Source organism: Papio anubis, chromosome 11, assembly GCF_008728515.1.
Source record: "Papio anubis isolate 15944 chromosome 11, Panubis1.0, whole genome shotgun sequence".
Lineage (NCBI taxonomy): Eukaryota > Metazoa > Chordata > Mammalia > Primates > Cercopithecidae > Papio > Papio anubis.
The window spans coordinates 10,267,360-10,287,538 of NC_044986.1; the positions used below are offsets into that span (position 1 = coordinate 10,267,360).

At 39.9% G+C, this 20,179-nt stretch overlaps 1 protein-coding gene across 2 annotated transcripts in view; it reads right to left on the minus strand.

The window, feature by feature from the left end:
• Positions 1 to 11,003: 11,003 nt before the first annotated feature.
• ACADSB (acyl-CoA dehydrogenase short/branched chain) overlaps positions 11,004 to 20,179 on the minus strand; it is a 39,698-nt gene continuing 30,522 nt past the window's right edge. The window contains exons 8-11 of one of the 2 annotated variants that reach the window (XM_003904360.3): positions 18,842 to 18,931; positions 14,959 to 15,096; positions 12,983 to 13,082; positions 11,004 to 12,454 (exon numbers count right to left, since the gene is read on the minus strand). In XM_003904360.3, the coding sequence (XP_003904409.1) occupies positions 12,384 to 12,454; positions 12,983 to 13,082; positions 14,959 to 15,096; positions 18,842 to 18,931 (399 nt within the window). In that variant the 3' untranslated portion in view covers positions 11,004 to 12,383. The remainder of the gene's footprint in view (positions 12,455 to 12,982; positions 13,083 to 14,958; positions 15,097 to 18,841; positions 18,932 to 20,179) is intronic. The other variant, XM_009215556.2, reaches the window with a different exon arrangement.

The following is a 20,179-nucleotide window of genomic DNA, read 5'->3' on the forward strand; positions in this document are numbered from 1 at the left end:
GTTTCTTTCTATTTTACCCCAAATTAGGTAATTCCACACCAAAGCTCTTCAGGGTTTGGTTTCTCTTCCCGCCTTCTGTCTCTTTGTGTTCCAATAGTTAGTTTCAGAAGTTCCACGAATTGGCTTGTCTTTCTAACAGTTTCACATGGTACCTGAGCAACATTTTGCAATATTAGTAATTCACAATTCCTCCTACCTTATATTAACTACATAGGTCTAGTTGTAACTTGCATGGCATATGATTGTAATTCTCTACATTAGCTGATGGACATTGAATGTAGAATTGTGAATAGTCTTATTTTTTACAAAAAACGTTTAATAACATTTAATTAAAATTTCAACTAGCCCATTGGTTAAGTGAAAGTTTGTTTCAGTCTCAAAATGCTCTTTATTACAAAATACACTTAAAATGCACTAAGTAACAATCAATAAGCATATTCTTAGCCTTTGTCTACTTGGAAAAATCAATAGGGTTGGTACAATGGAGTATTAATGCGTAAAGGAACTGTATGTACATTTTATAGTGATGGGTTTCTGTTATAGATAGAATATAAAATAAGGTAGGGCTCGAAGAACTGTCCACTCAGTCAGATGCTCTCCCTCCCTACTTCCTGACCCTCTAAAGGCACCAAAACTTACACCCCTGCTATGACTTCATCATTAGTTTCCATATTCAAAAGGAAAAAAAAAATCCATTTCTAAGAGAAATTTTCAAAACACCGCACCTAAGGTGATTTATCTTATCAGCAGTTTCTTCATTAACTCTTGAACTAATAAAGTAAAATCTCATTAAAGCAAGCCCCACGGAGGCTCCTTTTTTGGGGTGGAGAATTGTGAACACATTGCCCTAAATTGCCTTTGGTTCCACCGAACTCGGAGAACAGTTGGTGCGTGGCTTCTCTGCCTCACACTGGGAGAGTGAATGGGGATCCGCAAGGACCTCTGACCTCAGGAGGACAGAGGGAAGGGGCCCGCCTGCTCCCCTTCTGCTTCTTCGCTAAGTAGGTGGGTCTCTAGGGAGCTTGGGGTTTACCTTGTTGGTCCTGTTGGACTGGGGTGCTGGGGAGAAGTTGGAAAGGAGCACGGACTTTGGGGATGGAATCATTTTGAGCAACTACTCAAGTCTTAATGTGCGATGAAAATCCCTTGGCAGGTTACTAAACATGCCGATTCCCAGGCCCCAGCCCCAAAGATAAGACTCATAGGTCAGGAAATGTGCCTTTTTACAGACATCCCACGTGATCCAGGGGCAGAAAGCCCAGGAGACAGCCAGTCCTTCCTGAGTATTTCATCTGACTTTCATACCACCAGACTTATGTAAGGCTTCCTGATCTCTGTCTCCTACTCTCATCCTTCACCTGCATTTTAGACATAAATTTCCAAAGCCGGCCAGGTGCAGTGGCTCACGCCTGTAATCTCAGCACTTTGGGAAGCTGAGGCGGGTGGATCACGAGGTCAGGAGTTCGAGACCATCCTGACCAACATGGTGAAACTCCATCTCTACTAAAAATACAAAAAATAGCCAGGTGTGGTGGCAGGCACCTGCAATCCCAAGTGACTCAGGAGGCTGAGGCAGGAGAACTGCTTGAACCTGGGAGGTGGAGGTTGCAGTGAGTGGAGATCGTGTCATTGCACTCCAGCCTGGGCGACAGAGTGAGACTCCGTCTCAAAAATAAATAAATGAAATGAAATAAAATAAAAATAAATTTCCAAAGCCTGCTGGACAGATCTAAAAATAAACACTATATCCAATGACTGGTACACTCTGGGAATGGCATTCCACAGTTTGCACTTTGAGGTCTCTTGGAGTTATTCTAAAAGCACAGTGAGGTTTAGAACCAATTGTACAGAGAATGAAGAGGCACAATAGCAGAGCCTTGACAAAAAAATTTCCATTTAAGGCCAAAGAAGCCAAGGAAGAGTCAGTGAAAAAGAGGAGGTGCTTTGTTAGAGGAGCAAAGGGGTTTTAGGAAGACGAGGGGTGTCTGAAACTATATACATTGGGACAAATATAATAGGTCACCAATTACAGGTAAAAAGATGGCTTTTGAGAACATTGTTTAAACTCACTGACAAAATGAACACCAGGTAAAAAGGGATCAAGGAGTAATGAGGATGAAGAACTGCTGTAGAGTGACCACTATCCATCTTTTCAGCACTGTGGAGCAGTGGCTCACAGAAAATTGATTTTTTAAGGGTGGGAAGACATGAACATATGGTTGTGCCCCCTTTATCCATTCATTGGTGATATGTTCCAAGATCCCCAGTGTATGCCTGACACTGCAGTTAGAGCTGAACCTTATATACACTGCATTTTTTTTACTGTACATATGATAAAGTTTAATTTATAAGTTAGACACAGAAGGAGATTAACAATAATAATAAAATAGAGCAATCATAACAACACACTGTGAGAAAAGTTATATGAATGTGGTCTCTCACTGTCTCATTGTCGTACTCACCCTCCTTGTGATGGTGTGAGATGATAAAATGCATGTGGGATAGGATGAAGTTGTGTGAATGGCATAGGCACCGTGATGCAGCATTCGGCTACTATCGACCTTCCGACAACGTCTGAGAAGGTGGAGCCTCTGCTTTGTGCCATCCTAGATCACCAAGCATGACAATGAATTCGGCGGGATGTCAAGAGCAGACAATGTTGATGACCAAGAGGTGGGTAGGGCAGACAGCGTGGATACACTGGACAAAGGGATGATTCACGTTCTTGTTGAGACAGAGCAGAATTGTGCAAGATTTCATCATGCTAGTCAGAATGACGTGCAATTTAAAACGTATCTGTTGTTTATTTCTGGAGTTTTTTGCTTAATATTTTCGAATCACAGTTGATGCAGGTAACGGAAACTGTGGGTAAGGGAAGACAATCGTGTTTGTAGGTTGTAGGAGGGAACCTATAGGGCCAGAAAGTCAACAAAGAAAATCAAGAGAGAATAATGGCTCAGGTTCCTAGGGGAAGTCTTCTCTCTTTCTCTTCTTTCGGTATGACATCAAGACAGACTGACCAACCTTTTCATTCAAAATTTGATTCAGAGGCAATCGTTTAATCAGGGGTTGGCAAACTTTTTCCTAAAAGTGCCAGAGAGTACACATTTTAGGCTTTCTAGGCAAGAGGCAAAATTGAGGATACTGTACATACCTATATAACATTTAAAAGATAAAAACATATTCTTAGCTTGTAGGCCATAACAAAAATAGGCAGTGGCTTGGATTTGGCCCTTGGGCCATACTTTGTCCATCCAATTTAAACACAGGACCTGTGCCCTTTGACTTGAGTAGAAGTTTTGAATTTTTCCTTTTTCCTTAATACAAATGTTTCATGTTCAAGGAAATATTACATTTGAATACCCTGGGTCAAATCATAGAAAATCAAATCACAACTAAAGACAAGATCCTAATCCCAAGGCCAGTACACATGGCCCAATTTGTACCTGAGAACAAAAAGCCTTCTCTGTGAAGTTCTGCTTGGCAAAGCAAGCCATACATTCCTTTGCTTAGGACAAGCATTTAAACCTGAACAGCGCTATTTACCTAGGGAGGTCAAACCTTCATAGGTTTCAGATCTCTTTTCTGTGCTCTCTGTGTCAGAGTCTGGTCTCCCATGAGGCTAAACAGAGCTGCCTATTTCACTGTGGCTATTTGAGAAAAGCAGAAAAATCGGTTAAAGGGAGAATGATGCACAAAAGTAAAAGATGTCAGTAGCCTGGTAGGTTGTTTTAATTTCCTATTACACAAGTAATATAAGAATATAGTCCTAATATAAAAATTCAAATAGTATAGATGATGCTAATGACCTCCAGTGCCAGCACAGGCCCCCAGAGTCAAATGCGGTTATTGGTGTGGCAGTATACTTTCTACTTTTTTCTTTATATTATTTTATTTTAAGAGATGGGGTCTCACTCTGTTGCCCAGGCTAGAGTGTAGTGTCATGATCATAGCTCACTGCAGCTTTGAACTCCTTGGCTCAAGTGATCCTCCCGCCTTAGCCTCTGGAGTAGCTAGGACTGCAGGTGTGCACCACTGTGCCTGGCTAATTTCCAAGCTTTTTTTTTTCTAAGAATTTATACACGTTTGTATTTACAGAGATATATGTAGCTTTGTATTGTTCTGCACAAATACTACGTGACTTGCTATCTCCTTAAACAATATGACTTGATTTCATCTCCATACATGGATCTTCCTTTTTTTTAAAACGGCTTTTGTGCGCATTTTCGATGATTTACCTATTTATTCTCCTACTCAGCCATTTCTAACTTTTTGCTGCTACAAACCATGCTGCCTTGCATGTCCCTGACATGCCTTCTTGTACCGCCTCCCCGAAGCTCTGAAGATTGGAGACCTGGGCTTGTCATATCATTGTCAACATTCGTTTTTTGCTTTTTTTTTTTTTTTGCTCTTTCACTCAGGCTGGAGTGCAGTGGTGTGATCTCAACTCACTGCAACGTTGCCTCCTGGGTTAAAGCGGTCCTCCCGCCTCAGCCTCCTGAGGAGCTTGGATTACAGGTGCGGGCCACCACACCTGGCTAATTTTTGTATTTTTAGTAGAGGCAGAGTTTCGCCATGTTGGCCAGGCTGTTCTGAAACTCATGACCTCAAATGATCCACCTGTGTTGGCCTCCCAAAGTGCTGGGATTACAGGCATAAGCCACCATGCCCGGCATGGTTAGCTTTTCTATATCCTACCTTTTTTGTTTATATATTTACTTATCATTGTGTATAGTGAGTGCTGCCTATAAAATTTATCTTTTTGGAATTTGTGGAAATTTTCTTTGAGACAAAATTCTAATGATCGTTCATTTGCATTTGAAAAGAAACAAAAAAGTTCTCGCTCTTTATCAAACCTGTTAATTACGCCACCCAAATCCTCTACATCTGTTCTTACCTTCTATTTGACTTGGTGATTTCTAAGTCAGCAACTATGAAAATGGCTTTGTCAATTTTTTTCATTCTATTTCTATTTGCTTCGCTCTATGTAGTTTCCAGTTACATTGTTAAGGACATAAAGTTTGTGACTACTGGACTTTTTTGGTGAACTCTTCCTTTTTATGAGATATCCTTTAAGATTATTTTTGCCTTTAATTTTGTTTTGTTAGATATCAACATTGCTATTCCTGCTTTCCTTTTTGTAGCATTTGTATGGTCTTTTTCCATCTCTTTATTTCAACTTTTCTGTGCTGTTTTGTTTTAGGTGTTTCTAACTTTATGTAGCTGGGATTTAAATTTTTCATTTGCACCATCTGAACATCTGAGTTTAATCCATTTGCAACTACAAATACTACTATGTTTGCCTATCTTCCCATCTTATTTTCCACTTACCATGATTTATGTTAAAAAATAAGGTTTTTTCCCTTATATTGTGAGCTGTCTGTACAAATAATTGTGTGTCAGACACTGTAGCCACCACTCAGATTTCTTTTCTATCGTGGATTTTGTCATTCTCCCCACTCTCGGGTAACTTTGAGTCTTTACTTTTTTCTTTCTTTCTTTTTCTTTTTTTCTTGAGACAGGATCTCACTCTGTCCCCCAGGCTGGAGTGCAGTTACAGCTAAATGTAACCTTAACTTCCCAGACTCAGGCAATCCTCTCACCTCAGCCTCCAAGTAGCTGGGGCTACAGGTATGTGCTACCACGCCTGGCTAATTTTTGTGTTTTTGTGTAGAAAAGAGGCCTCGCCATGTTGCCCAGGCTGGTCTCAAACCTCCTGGGCTCAATAAATTACTTATTATTTATTTTTTTTTAAGATCAGGAGTCAAACATGGCACATAGCAAATCCCAGGCAAAATTCTAGAGTGAGATTATTTGCTCTTTCCTTAGTTTTCTTTTCAGTGCTTTTCTCATCCTTCTAATTGCATCTTCCCATTGCTTTACCTACTCTCCCAGGCCTTCTCCCCAAACACACGTTTCCACCACACCCGTTTGTCTCAAAGGCTCCATTCTCAGCTAGTTTCTCTGCCTCAAAGTATCTGAAACTCATTCATGAAGAATTATTAATGAATAAAGGGCTAGTTGTTGGTAGTATTTTACTGGAAGGCTCCTGAAGATAAACAAGGCTTAGATGCAAAAGAATAAATCTAGGAGGGCCTTCATCAGCAAGACTGCTGGAGTTTGCGTTTCATTTCCGCCATCTACCAATAAGCATCTTCTCGAACCCCTCTATGCCTCAGTCTCCTTGCCTATAAAATGAGATAACCAAGAGCACCTCCCTCATAGGGCTGTTGTGAGTTAATATGTGTCAAGAGTCTAGAATCATGGCTAGCACATGGTATCAGCACTTACTGTTATCATTCTAATGGATGTAAAGAAATATTTCTGCATAAGGGTGACCTTGGTAGCTTTCTACTCAATCTTTCTGTGATGAATAGAAAAGACACCTGAATGGGCACACATTTAAACAAGGAGCTATTCTTATTCATCTTTGCATGGTGGCTCAGAGTCCACAGCACCTTGGACATAGCGACCACTCACTACATGTTGCTGAATGACAAAAAAAAAAGGGGGGGGACTAATATGTAGATTTCTAAAATGATGTAGAGAATAATGGGGAGAAAATAAGTTGAAATTTCCTATAGCCTTAGGCTACAGTGTACCACTGAGTAAAAAGTGCAATAATATACATTTTCTAAAAGTAATACTATAAAGCACAGGTATACATATCAGCCAGATAATATCTGTACAGCAAAGGTGTGCTCAAAAGAGGTGAACTCTCTACTGAAGAGCTGCTTATTTTGCCATTTAAAAAAAAGGGGTCCTCTGGCAAAATTTTCTTTAGCATCATGAATTTAAACTTGGTCTACATTATAAGACCTCTTCTCTGAAAACAAACAAAATTGGCTTATATGAGAGGCAAGCTATTGGTTTGGTAAACAAAGATGTATCTATCTTACAGAAAGATTACATTATTTTCTTATTTCATCTGTATGTATAACAAACAATTTTGCTTTATAAGAGTACCAAAAATCTCCAGTTAATTTAGTCCTTTATTTTTTCATTCTCCATAGAATATTGGTTTTGTAACATTGAATACAATCCAATATATACCATTAAAACAAAACTTCTGCTTTATGAAAGATCAGCAAAAATACATCAACAAGGATATAACTAGTACATTTAAAAAATACATCATAACAATGAAACCAAAGGATCCCTCATTTGACATGCTGGTTACAGCTGAGGAGAGCTTGCTAAATGCCAGTGTCTTTGGCAAGTGATTCATATTGTAAGCAATGACACTGATTAGTCCTAACACTTCTGAAATGCTCATTCTTTATCAGTTAAACCTAAAATAAATCAACAAGAGTACTGAAATATAACAAGAATGAAATCCAAAATTTGTTGAAAGGGGCAATGTTTAATACTAGGAAGAACACTGAATTTGGGGACTAATTCTTGTCCCCAAGTACATTTGGATTCTTGTCTTTGTTCCTGGATGATCTTAGGCAAGTAATCTGTGCTATGAATCCTTCACTTTTAAAATGAGAGAGTTGGGTGGCTGGTTCTCTAAAGTCTTTCTAGGTTTAACTTTCCATAATTTAAAAATCTTTGACACGGGCTTATTTTTGTGTTGTAAAACGAAATCTCTAACAATACTAACTTGGCAGTTGGGTGGAATCCAGTGCCGCCCACACACATCTGCTCAAACAGTTCTTTACCTTCTGAGCCCCAAGACAGCCCAATCCTCAAATTAACCACAATGGCAGGCTTCAGAAGGCTAATGGCTAGTTCTCCACCAGACACAAACGCAAGATAGATAGTTTTAAAGCTCCTGAAGTCATGGTTATCAGAAGAAAAGCTATAATGCAAGAACTACAGGGAAAACCTACAACATTCTCTTTGGAGAAATGATAAAATAACACATTTTACCATTTACTGATTCACTAACGGAAGAAGGTAGGCGCATATATTAACTATAATACATAATTAATTTTAACTGTTATTTGTGAATATGCACAAAATATACATACAAATTAGAACTTGATCAATAAATATAAATTCAAGGTCCAGATGCAAATGGGAAGCTCTCTGATGCTGGTAATTGGAACAAGAGGTTTATTGTACTTTCACATGTTTCTAATTCTACAGGAAGAAGTTGGGATTCTTTTTACTAATGTTGGCTTCTGCTCCATTATCTGTAAAGTCCACCTCTTTCACATAATCACAGAAATTAAAGATGTCCAAGGCCTCTGTAGGGCATTTCATCCATCTCCTACTCTTATCAGATTATGGTCTTTTTGTTCTGAAAGACTGAATGAGTGGGTTTTCATCATCTCTCCATTTGAAAGTCAAGTAGGCTTTATCTCTTTGGATTCAAGGTCTAAGTTTGTCCTTGTTTCCTCCTAATATTTTAATATAATTCCTATGTCAATTGTATTTACACAATTTTTAATATTTAACTCTGATTTGCATTATAGAAATTAGTCCACGTCAATAAACATGAATGTGCAAAGCGAAATTACTCTGGAAATGTCAGGTTTTTTAAATAAACATTATCCTCTCATTAAAGTACTAAAATGTTTCTCATTTAACAGTAATGATTATTCTAAAGCAACTGCATGAGCCTGGGAACATTTTTCATCTCTAACGCATGTTTCTCTTTCAGAAAATATCAAAACTCTCATTTCTCTGTTGTCCACCTTCCTCCTGAGGGGACTCAGGAAGTGTACCACAGAGGGGGTCTCTTCTGACTGAGAATCCCTAATACTGAAGAAGTGGCGTCACTAGTGATACGGTTTGGCTGTGTCTGCACTGAAATTGCAACTTGAATTTATCTCCTGGAATTCCCACAGGTTGTGGGAGGGGCCCAGGGGGAGGTAACTGAATCATGGGGGCCAGTCTTTCCTGTGCTATTCTCATGATAGTAAGTCTCACGAGATCTGACGGGTTTATCAGGGGTTTCCACTTTTGCTGCTTCTTCATTTCCTCTTGCCACCACCATGTAAGAAGTGCTTTTCACCTCCCGCCATGATTCTGAGGCCTCCCTAGCAATGTGGAACTGTAAGTCCAATTAACCTCTTTTCCTTCCCAATCTTGGGGAATGTCTTTATCAGCAGTGTGAAAACAGACTAATACAGTAAACTGCTAACAGTAGAGTGGGGCATTGCTGAAAAGACAGCCAAAAATATGAAAGCAACTTTGGAACTGGGTAACAGGCAGAGGTTGGAACAGTTTGAAGGGCTCCAAAGAAGACAGGAAAATGTGGGAAAGTTTGGAACTTCCTAGATACTTGTTGAATGGCTTTGCCCAAAATGCTGATAGCGATATTGTCAATAAAATTCAGGCGAGGTGGTCTCAGATGGAGATGAAAAACTTGTTGGGAACTGGAGCAAAGGTGACTCTTGTTATGTTTTAGCAAAGAGACTGGCAGCATTTTGCCCCTGCCTTAGAGATTTGTGGAACTTCGAACTTGAGAGAGATGATTTAGGGTATCTGGCAGAAGAAATGTTGAAGCAGCAAAGCATTCCAGAGACAACTTGGGTGCTGTTAAAGGCATTCAGTTTTATAAGGGAAGCAGAGCATAAAAGTTTGGAAAATTTGCAGCCTGACTATGCAATAGAACAGAAAAATCCATTTTCTGGGGAGAAATTCAAGGTGGTTGCAGAAATTTGCATAAGTAGCAAGGAGCCTAATGTTAATTCCCAAGACCCTGGGGAAAATGTCTCCAGGCTATGTCAGAGAACTTCCTGGCAGGCCTTCCCATCACAGGCCTGGGAGCTCAGGAGGAAAAAGTGGTTTTAAGGGCTGGGCCCAGGGTTCCCATGCTGTGTGCAGACTAGGGACTTGGTGCCCTGTGTTCCAGCTGCTCCAGCTGTGGCTGAAAGGGGCCAATGTACAGCTTGGGCTGTGGCTTCATGGGGCAGAAGCCTCAAGTCTTGACAGCTTCCACATGGTGTTGAGCATGTGGGTGCACAGAAAGCAAGAACTGGAGTTTAGGAACCTCTGCCTAGATTGCAGAAGATGTATGGAAATGCCTGGATGCTCAGGCAGAAGTTAGGTGCAGGGGCAGGTCCCTCATGGAGAACCTCTTCTACGGCAGTGTGGAAGGGAAATATAGGGTTGGAGCCCCCACACAGAGTCCCTACTGGGGCACCACCTAGTGGAGCTGTGAGAAGAGGGCCACTGTCCTCCAGACCCCAGGATGGTAGATCCACAGACAACTTGCACTGTGCGCCTGAAAAAGCCGCAGACACTCCATGCCAGCCCACGAAAGCAGCCAGGAGAGAGGCTGTACCCTGCAAAGTCACAGGGGCGGAGCTGCCCAAGACCATGGGAACCTACCTCTTGCATCAGCGTAATCTGGATGTGAGACATGAAGTCAAAGGTGATCATTTTGGAGCTTTAAAATTTGACTGCCCCACTGGACTTCAGACTTGCATGGGCCCTGTTACCCTTTTGTTTCGGCCAATTTCTCCCATTTGGAATGGCTGTATTTACTCAATACCTGTACTCCCATTGTATCTAGGAAGTAACTAGTTTACTTTTGATCTTACAGGTTCATAAGTGGAAGGGAGTTGCCTTGTCTCAGATGAAACTTTGGTCTGTGGACTTTTGGGTTAATGCTGAAATGAATTAAGACTTTGGGGGACTGTTGGGAAGGCATGATTGGTTTTGAAACGTGAGGACATGAGACTTGGAGGGGCCAGGGGTAGAATGATACGGGTTAGCTGTGTCCCCACTGAAATTTCAACTTAAATGGCATCTCTCAGAATTCCCACATGTTGTGGGAGGGTCCCGGGGGAGGTAATTGAATCACGGGAGCCGGTCTTTCCCGTGCTATTCTTGTGATAGTAAATAAGCACGAGATCTGATGGGTTTATTAGGGGTTTCCACTTTTGCTTCTTTCTCATTTTCTCTTGCCGCCGCCGTGTAAGAAGTGCTTTTCACCTCCCACCATGATTCTGAGGCCTCCCCACCCATGTGGAACTCTAAGTCCAATTAAACCTCTGTTTCTTCCTGGTCTTGGGCATGTCTTTATCAGCAGCATGAAAACAGACTAATACAACCAGGTATATATTTTATTGATTTTGCCTGTTTATAACCTGTATAGCAAAACAATAGATTCATTTTTGCCTTCCCAAATATAAAATTATTTTAATATTGAATATACTTTTTCAAACTCTACAGCCCTCTTCTTTCCCTCATTTCTTATGAGATTTTGATACACTTCTTAATGGGCAAGAGATCTTTCTCTTGAGAATCACTGAACCAAAACCCAATTTCTGAATTATTATTCAGGATAAAGTGCAATAACCATGACTGAAGAAACTGTATTCAATTAAAATACAGAAATTGTCAATGGAAAAATAGTGCATGACAGAATATTCCAACACTGTATTGAATATTTTCTGATTATTCAATCAAATTACTTAAACCTTATACTTGAAAATTAATGCACATTGGTTTTTAAAATGACCTACCGAAACCACCATGAAATGTATCTTTTATACAGGTTAATTATAGTAACAAATCACATTGCTTTACATTGTTAAAATAATATTTTCTTCAATTATATTACCTACAAAATTATACCCTTATTTTCCACTGATTCTCATATTTAAAACCAGAATTTTTAGATTTTTCTAAATAAATTTTCATGAGTTTTGACCTCACTTGCAACTTAGAGTTGAATCTATAAAGTACTGGATAAAAATTGCCTACTACATAACAAATATTCCTCTGATGCCACAAGATTAAGGAGTACAAAGTAACTATTTCTATAAGTAATGTTGTACTTCAGATATCTTTATTTTTCAAAATGATGGGATGAAATTTCTGTATACTCTGAAACTAGAATGATAATACAAATATCCGGCAAAGCACGGTGGCTCATCCCTGTAATCCCAGCACTTTGGGAGGCCAAAGTGGGCGATTCCTTGAAGCCAGGAGTTCGAGACCAGCCTGGGCAATATGGCAAAACCCCATCTCTACTAAAAACACAAAAATTAGTGACACATGGTGGTGCACACCTGTAGTTCCAGCTACCTGGGAGGATGAGGCATGAGAATCACTGGAACCCAGGAGGTCGAGGTTGCAGTGAGCTGAGATCATGCCACTGCACTCTTGCCTGAGTGACAGAGTGAGACTCCGTCTCAAATTAAAAAATATATATATGTATAGAGCTTTAAAAACAGTTTTGGGAAAAAATACAGGTGCTTATTTCCCAAGTTTAAAAGTGGATCTCCTGTGCCTAAGTTAAATAGCCTGAAAAGAGAAAACCAAAAAGGCCAACCCCCAGGACCCTGACTAAGGGCTTCAGTAAAATATTTGAATGCTGTGGAAGTTTATTCCCATGCAAGGCACTTACTCCTAACAAGACACAACAGTTTAAAATTTTACAGCAGTGACACCAGGGAGGGGTCCCACTCCTACAGACGTCAGTATTCTGCATCGATATGCTTTGCAATGGTGTTCAACTGGATGTTGGAAGCTCCTTCATATATCGTACCTTAAGCAAAAGGAAGCAGAAGGAACAATGAGGAGTTGGCACACAGTTAAGACAAGAAATAGCTCTATAAACATCACCTCTGCGCTTGCTATAAAACAGTTACTAGTCACATCACTTGATGTCCCCTGAATATAGTACTATTTCACAGAGTAATTTTGACTAAGAGATGACAATTTTCCATTTGGTTTTTTGATGTCCAGGATCAGGATTAAACTGACTAAAGTTTAATCAAAAGTTGAAGATTTTGATTCTTCAACAATTGATGCATAAGCTCAGACTGTTACTTGTGGCAGTTTTACTAAATAACCTGTTGAGACATTTAAAAAGGCAATTTGATATCTAAAAAAAAAACAGAACAATTTTTTTTGAAGGACAAGGTAAGAAAAAAAATCCAGCCACATAAAGAGAGCCAATAAACGTATACTGAAGAAATTAAAATTGCCTTTGCCTAGGATAAAATTGACAAATAAAGCAGCCAAAATACCTACAGAGGCAAATAAAACAAAATAAAAATAAATATCTATTTACCAATCTTTGCATCTCGGAAGTATTTCTCCACAGGGTAATCTTTGGTGTAGCCTACTCCCCCCATCCACTCGATACATTTACTGGTTGTTTGTCCTGCAATCTACCAAAAGCAAGTGCAATTACACACTGAAATCACATAACTTCTACACAATAAACACTTCTGGATAACATTTTCAGCAACATGGATTCACTGTTAGTGGCATTGGAAGGACTGAAGTTATCTTTTAAACTAGCACTGTCTCTTCAGTCCCATTCTCCATACCATTTCACTAAATCCCCATTTTCTTAAGAAATTAGAGCATTGTTCACGTGAATCTGCCTGCTGAGGGATATCATTTATTCAGGAAATGTTTACTAGGGGCCTAACGGATGAGCTAGGGGACATTTCAAGCTGAGGACCAACATGTGGAAAGCCTCCAAGGGGAGAATGAACTCTTCAATTTCCAGCCCCTGAGACAGCCAGTGGGCTGGGACTGGGATGAAGTGTGAAAAGAGAATGAAGGAGCGAGAGACCCTGCAGAATGGCCCCTCAAGGACGTTCACATCCTATCCCTCAGAGCTGTGAATATGCTGCCTTCCATGGCAATAGGGACTCTGCAGATGTGGGTAGGGACATGAGGTGGAGAGATTACCCTGAATTATCTGGGTGGCTGTAATATAATCATAGGAGTCCTTATAAGGAAAAGGAGGAGGCAGGAGAGTTAGTCATGGAAGGTGACATGACCACGGAGGCAGGAAGCAGAGTCAGAGAGAGATCTGAACACGCCACATTGTTGGCTTTGAAGATGGAGGAAGGGGTTACAAGTCAAGGAATGTCAGCAGCCCCTAGAAGCTGGAAACAACTGTCCCCTAGAACCGCAGAAAGGCAGCCCCTGTATTCCAGTGAGACCCATTTCAGATTTCTGACCTCTAGAAGTGAGCGAAAATGAAATTGCATTGTTTTAGGTCCCTGACTTTTTGGTAATTTGTTATAGCAGCAATTGAAATCTAGTATGGATAGAGTTCCATTTGTTGTGAGAAGCCACTGAAGGGTTTCAAGCAGGAAGGTGACATGGCCTCGCTGCCACTTTGAAAAACGAGAGAGGCTGGATGGGAGGAAGCACCAGGGACCAGGAGAGCAGCAAGGTGACTGCAGTACAGAGGTGGCAGTGGAGAGGGAGACAAATACACCATTCAAGGAATCTTTTGGGGGTAGAATTCATCTGGGGGGTAGAATTCACAAGAGATGATGCTGGACTCAATGTGTGGGGTGAGGGAAAGCAAGGAGTCAAGATGATGCTCAGGTTCTGATGGTAAAGCAGAAGTTGGACATGTTAGTCTGGAATTCAGAAAGAAGTTGAGGCAGGAGATTTAAATTTATGGGCTGGAGAGGTTAAATGAGAATTTAAAGCCATGGAATGAGTAAGATACTGCTGAGGCTGCGAAACAGCTGCCCAATGATTTGGCTAAATTCTCTAGCCACAGTCTAATGTGTTAGCTATAGAAAGCCAACGTATGAGTACAAAGTTTTAGACAATCTTTTCTTGGTGTTTTAAATCTGATTTGTTCATATGATGGATCCATCATCTTCCACGGCATTCACTTTGCCTGAACTTGACACCATAGGCATGACACCCTCATTCAGAGGAGGCTCAGCCATAGATTTGAGATGGGTGGTCTATCTGAGCTGGGCTACTCACGAAACATTGAGACCTCACAGAACTGAAGGTTTTCCTATGGCAGTTTGAGATGGGTGGTCTAGCTGAGCTGGGATACTCAACGAATCATTGAGACCTCACAGAATTCAAGTGTTTTCCTATGGCAGTTTTCCTTTTTTGCTTTTCTATTATAAGAAATAAGAGGCCATGTTATCTTAACTTGAAAAACAACCAAAGTACAATCAACAATCCCAAGAGAAAATGTTAATAAGTATATATCTGGGAAAAAAAAAAAGAAGGCTAAATTACTTTTTCTTTTCCTTTTTTTTTTTTTCTTACCTCTGATGCATAGTATTTGGCCATTGATGCTTCTTTTATGAATGGCTTTCCAGCTTCTAAAAGCCTAGCAGCGTTGTATGTTAGTAATCTTGCAGCTTCCAGCTGGGTGGCCATGTGAGCCACTTGGTGTTGGAGGCCCTGTAACAGTCAGGCCCAAGTTAGAGAATTATGATTTTAAAAAAGCACCTCAACCTGAAAGTCCTGCCTAGATACACAACACTGACAGACTCAAAATATACCCCAAAGGAAATTCACATTCATGTCTTTTAAACACTTTAAAATTTGTAATCTAAAATGAAATGTGACATTATAAGTAACGTTAAATCCTCTTTTCCTAGAAAAACTTCAAAGTTCATGTAATTCTTCATGATTATCAAGATTTAAATAGTAAAGTATCATAAAGTTAGGTTTAAACACTTGACTGTTACATTTAATAATTATTTCAACTCTCTTTTGATCAAAATTGAGCTTAAATTAAATCCTGGCACAGCAAAACTTTGAATATATTCTTTATTTGCTTGAATTAAGAAAATTTTGATTTTGCATATGGCTTCCAGGCATTAAAAGATGTTAGCTACAAAGCAATGAAGAATATATGAAGCACCAATTACTACCACCCTGAAATTTTAGAGGGTGATTAGGTCCACACTAAATGTTTGCCAATGAAAGAAACAACGGTTAACTTAGTGAGCCAGAATACAAACATTAACATTTGTAAACAATTTCCTGGAAATAACAGGCACAGATGTTTATTACAAACCGAAATGTTTCTCATGCCTAACCTATCCATCCACCCAGATAGTTACTGGGCACCTCTGAGATGGCAGGCACCGCCCTGAGCGTGACGGAGGCAGTGCACTGAACAGCACAGCCAGAGTTCCTTGTTCTCATGATTTATAATATATAGTCCAGCAGGGAGAACAGACAATTAAATAATTATAATAATGTGTGATGAATATTAAGACAGTGAACCTTGATTAAGGCAATCACACACAAATCCCAGGAATGGCCTTTCCTAAACAAAAGGGAGGGACAAGTTGGAGAAAAACAGCACTGTTTGTTAATACCCTACAGATTCTTCTCTTTCTCTTCCTGAAATATGTGATACACACGACAATTTCATATGTACAAAAAAAGACGATGTTCCATATATGTAGGCTATGAAGCATAATAGTAAGTTAAACACCCACAAACCTATATGCAGAGTCAATATCTTCTCCTCTGTGATTTATCTTTTCACTTTATAGCAACTTTCCAGGAAAAAAATTTACCAATCTTACCACCCATCTTATCTTTAGGATTAGTCCTTTTTGTGTCCGTTTACAAAAACCTTTCCTACTATGAGGTTATAAAGATACTCTCTGTTTTCTCCTAAAATCTTTAAAGTTTTGCTTTTAACATTATGTCTTTACATCTGACATCTATTTTCTGTGTATGGTGTGAGGTAGGAATACAGTTTCATTATTTTCTCACACAGAAAGAATATTCCCACTCAGTGATCTGTAATGCCATCTCTATCATACATCAAATCTGCATACATGCATGGGTCTATTTCCGGCTTTTCTGTTTTGTTCCATCAGTGAATTTGTCTGTTTCTATACAAGTATCACTGTTCTAGGAGTTTGGCTTTTTATGTAGAACTCAGAGATTCTGATTATTTTTGCAAAATACATTCAGTTCAATTAAACTGACAGTCACCATCCATGCTGTCTATTCCATTTGCTACATTAAGTACTGAGAGAGGCAGGAAAGTGACTGAGGCATGTCTCCTGCTCTACAAGAACTCACCATTGCTGAATACTCGTTCCCTAACTACATTGTGAACACAAGGCCTGGCATGGAGAACATGTTAAATAAGTCTATACTGAATAAACAATTGAAATTAATAAAGATGAATAGGCTGGTCTCTACCCTCAAGGACCATGTAGTCTCGAAGTCAGAAAGATATGAATGAATGCATGCAAAGCAAACATGAGATAACGTGTTAGAAAAAACTCTACTAACTTTAATCAAAGCATTATACAGCTATAATAATGTTGCTTTTTAAGAGCAAAACGTCTTCTCCTTGATGTGCTTGTTTCACATAGCATGTCTCTATCAAAACATCTCATGTACCCCATAAATGTTTGTGGGTACCTGTGTACCCACAAAATTTTTAAAAACTAAATTAGTCTGGGCATGGTGGCTCACGCCTGTAATCCCAGCACTTTGGGAGGCCGAGGCAGGCAGATCACAAGGTCAGGAGATCGAGACCACGGTGAAACCCCATCTCTACTAAAAATACAAAAAATTAGCCAGGCACAGTGGCAGGCGCCTGTAGTCCCAGCTACTCGGGAGGCTAAGGCAGGAGAATGGTGTGAACCCGGGAGGCGGAGCTTGCAGTGAGCCGAGATCACACCACCGCATTCCAGCCTGGGTGACACAGTGAGACTCTGTCTCAAAAAAATAAAATAAAATAAAATAAATTAATTAATTAATTTAAAAAATCTAAGTGTTCTTTTAACTACCCCTACTAGGCATCTCTAAAGATGTCATTATGATTATACCTGTTAGTATACCTGACCCCTTCCATCTATCAATCTGTCTATCTATATGCACAAGAACACAGTTTCCTGTGCATAAAGAAGATCAAAAGCCTCCCTTCAAAACAACCTTTACATTCTGTCTCTTTCACTGCAATCTTTGTGGTAGCTGGCTCTGAGAAAGTACTCTAGTATAATAAAAATTCGACTAGAGGCCAAGACCAAAAAATACCTCTACTTTTGGCACCATATTAGCTTTATGACCTTGGGAACTCAGCTTCCATGTGCTTCGGGTTCCTAGGCATAAGATGGGAATGACAGCATGGGCTGCGGTAGGCACTGGCCGGGCCTGCCATGCTCAGTCCTTCTGGGTCTTGAAATGACTGTGCATGTCCACAGCCTCGTATCTCTACACATGTGCAACCTGAGTGTGCTCATAGGAGGCCTAGTCATTATTATAAACCTGAAGACAATGCAATGTGACAGCTAGCGGTGCAATCAGAAATTGTACTTGGAGCCTAGAGCTGCTTAAGGGAGGTTTTGCAACCATGTAAAGTAATTATTCTGGAATTTTAGGTGACATGCCTTCAGGTTGCCTAAAAGGTTTGGTAAGCTGCCATTCCAGGCTGCTCCCACCCTGGCAAGACCTCAGGGAGGGCAGGGAGAATACCACTGCCACCAAGGAATCCCCAGGTTGCCTGGGGAACTCTGAGAAGCCACGGCACTGGACCAAACCAGTATTACCCAAGTGCTTGACTGAGAGCACCTCATTTGTATTTAATGCAGCAAACTGTGTCTTCCATGAGACGTAGGTGTCAAAGTACAGTCCTCTGAGGATTACCATATGGTTCTGGTCTGAATGGGGGCCCATAACAAGTGTTACCATTTACTGAGCACTTGTTATACCCATGCAATGTGTGAAACACTTTACACATACCTCATTTAAAACTGGGTAAGTAAGTAGTTTTATCGTTATTTTATAGATGAGGCAGTTTAAGACTAGAATGAGGTCACTTGCCTAAGGCCTAAAGCTAGTAAGTGAAAGAACCAGGATTTGAATCCAGGAAGTCTGACTCCAGACCCCCTGCCCTGAGCTTCTGAAACAGTGAGGAGACAGCTTCATAGTGCTTACCAGGATATCCTGAATCACACCACAGCCTGGCCTCAAGGACTACTCCTCTGCCCTTGGCAAAGATCAAGGTATTCACAAGTACACTCCCTGAGACCTATTCCTTCCTCCCCTACCCATCTCCCATTAAAATCCCCCTGAGGGGATTCCCTCAATGGCTTTCAACACAGCCCTTCATTAACAGGAAGCTGGGGAAGTCCAGCACAGCAGAAAGACCTTAATAATTATACACCTGAAAATCAAACAGTCGTTTGCCAAATTGCATCCTTTCTTTAATATATGGAATTGTATAGTCAAAACATCCTTGTGCCAGTCCCAGCATCTGTTAATAGATAAAAGAAGAAAGAAAGAAAAAGATCAGAATTTCTTACTTTGTTACAAGTTTAATTATCCAAGTTGTGAATTCCTTCTAAACATAAATGGAATGATTGGGGTAGGGGAAGAACTGGAGATGCTGAGGTGGTGAGGTGTGTGTTCATAACACATCTTCGCCCACTGCATTTGTAGAACTGAACTTCCAATAATTGGGAGAAAAGTCTGAGTGATTTCATGTGAATATGAGCATATTTAATTCCAGCAGAGGTAAATCTCCCAGCAAGGCTGTGTTCACACAACCTTTTCAGGTTAAGATTACTTTTTAGGAATCTTCTTTAAGCTTTGATTCTCCAGGTATAAAATGAGCCATACAAGTTTTGCTCAGAACTGGCCTTAAAGACTGTAGAGGAACTCCCTCCAGTTCTTCTAGAAGTGAAATGTGGAAGATCACGTCTTAACTTTGTACCTTCCCGTCTATTTTGTATATGATTAGGATTAATGAGAGCTTCAATGGGAAGGACATTAGAACATAAGAGAGCAGTGGTTCTGAACCCGAGCTGCACCACAGAATCATTTGGGGAACCTGATTTAAAACAATACTGACACCCAGGCCTAATGACTGGATCCAAATCTTGGGAGTAGAGTAGGTGGAGGAGTGTGACCTAAAGCTCAACTTTATAAAACTCCTTAGTGACTTAATATACAGCTAGGGTTGAAAGCAATGCATAGAAAGCATCTAGTAAAAAACACTAATTTACACAGGACATGGTGACAATTTTAGTTGAACTGTCTCACTGCTAACCAACTTTGATATCTATTATATGATTCAAGCTTAGAAATGGTTTCTAAGTGTCAACATTAGGTAGCCATTAAATCACTATCTAATTATGTCAAATTATGGTTTTAGAAAATCAATAGTAAAAGCTTTTGGGGGAAATGCCCAGCAAACTTATCAATTTATTTCATTAGTATTCATTCACATTTTCTTTTAGTCTTTTATTTTGAACTCCCTAGAAAACAGAATAATATGTTAAAAATTAAAGGCACAAGAAAACCACAAACCCCAAATTCACATGACGCAGCAGACTCACTGCACTCTTGGCTGTGAGATAAGATGATGTCACTATACCCTTACAGCTAAAATTTGTACATAAATAATACCCTATATTGAAATGAAGACTGAAATGATCAGTTATCCATCAAAATGGGCTTTTCTACCTTAGTAAAATGTTTCTACTACAAACACTGAAAAACT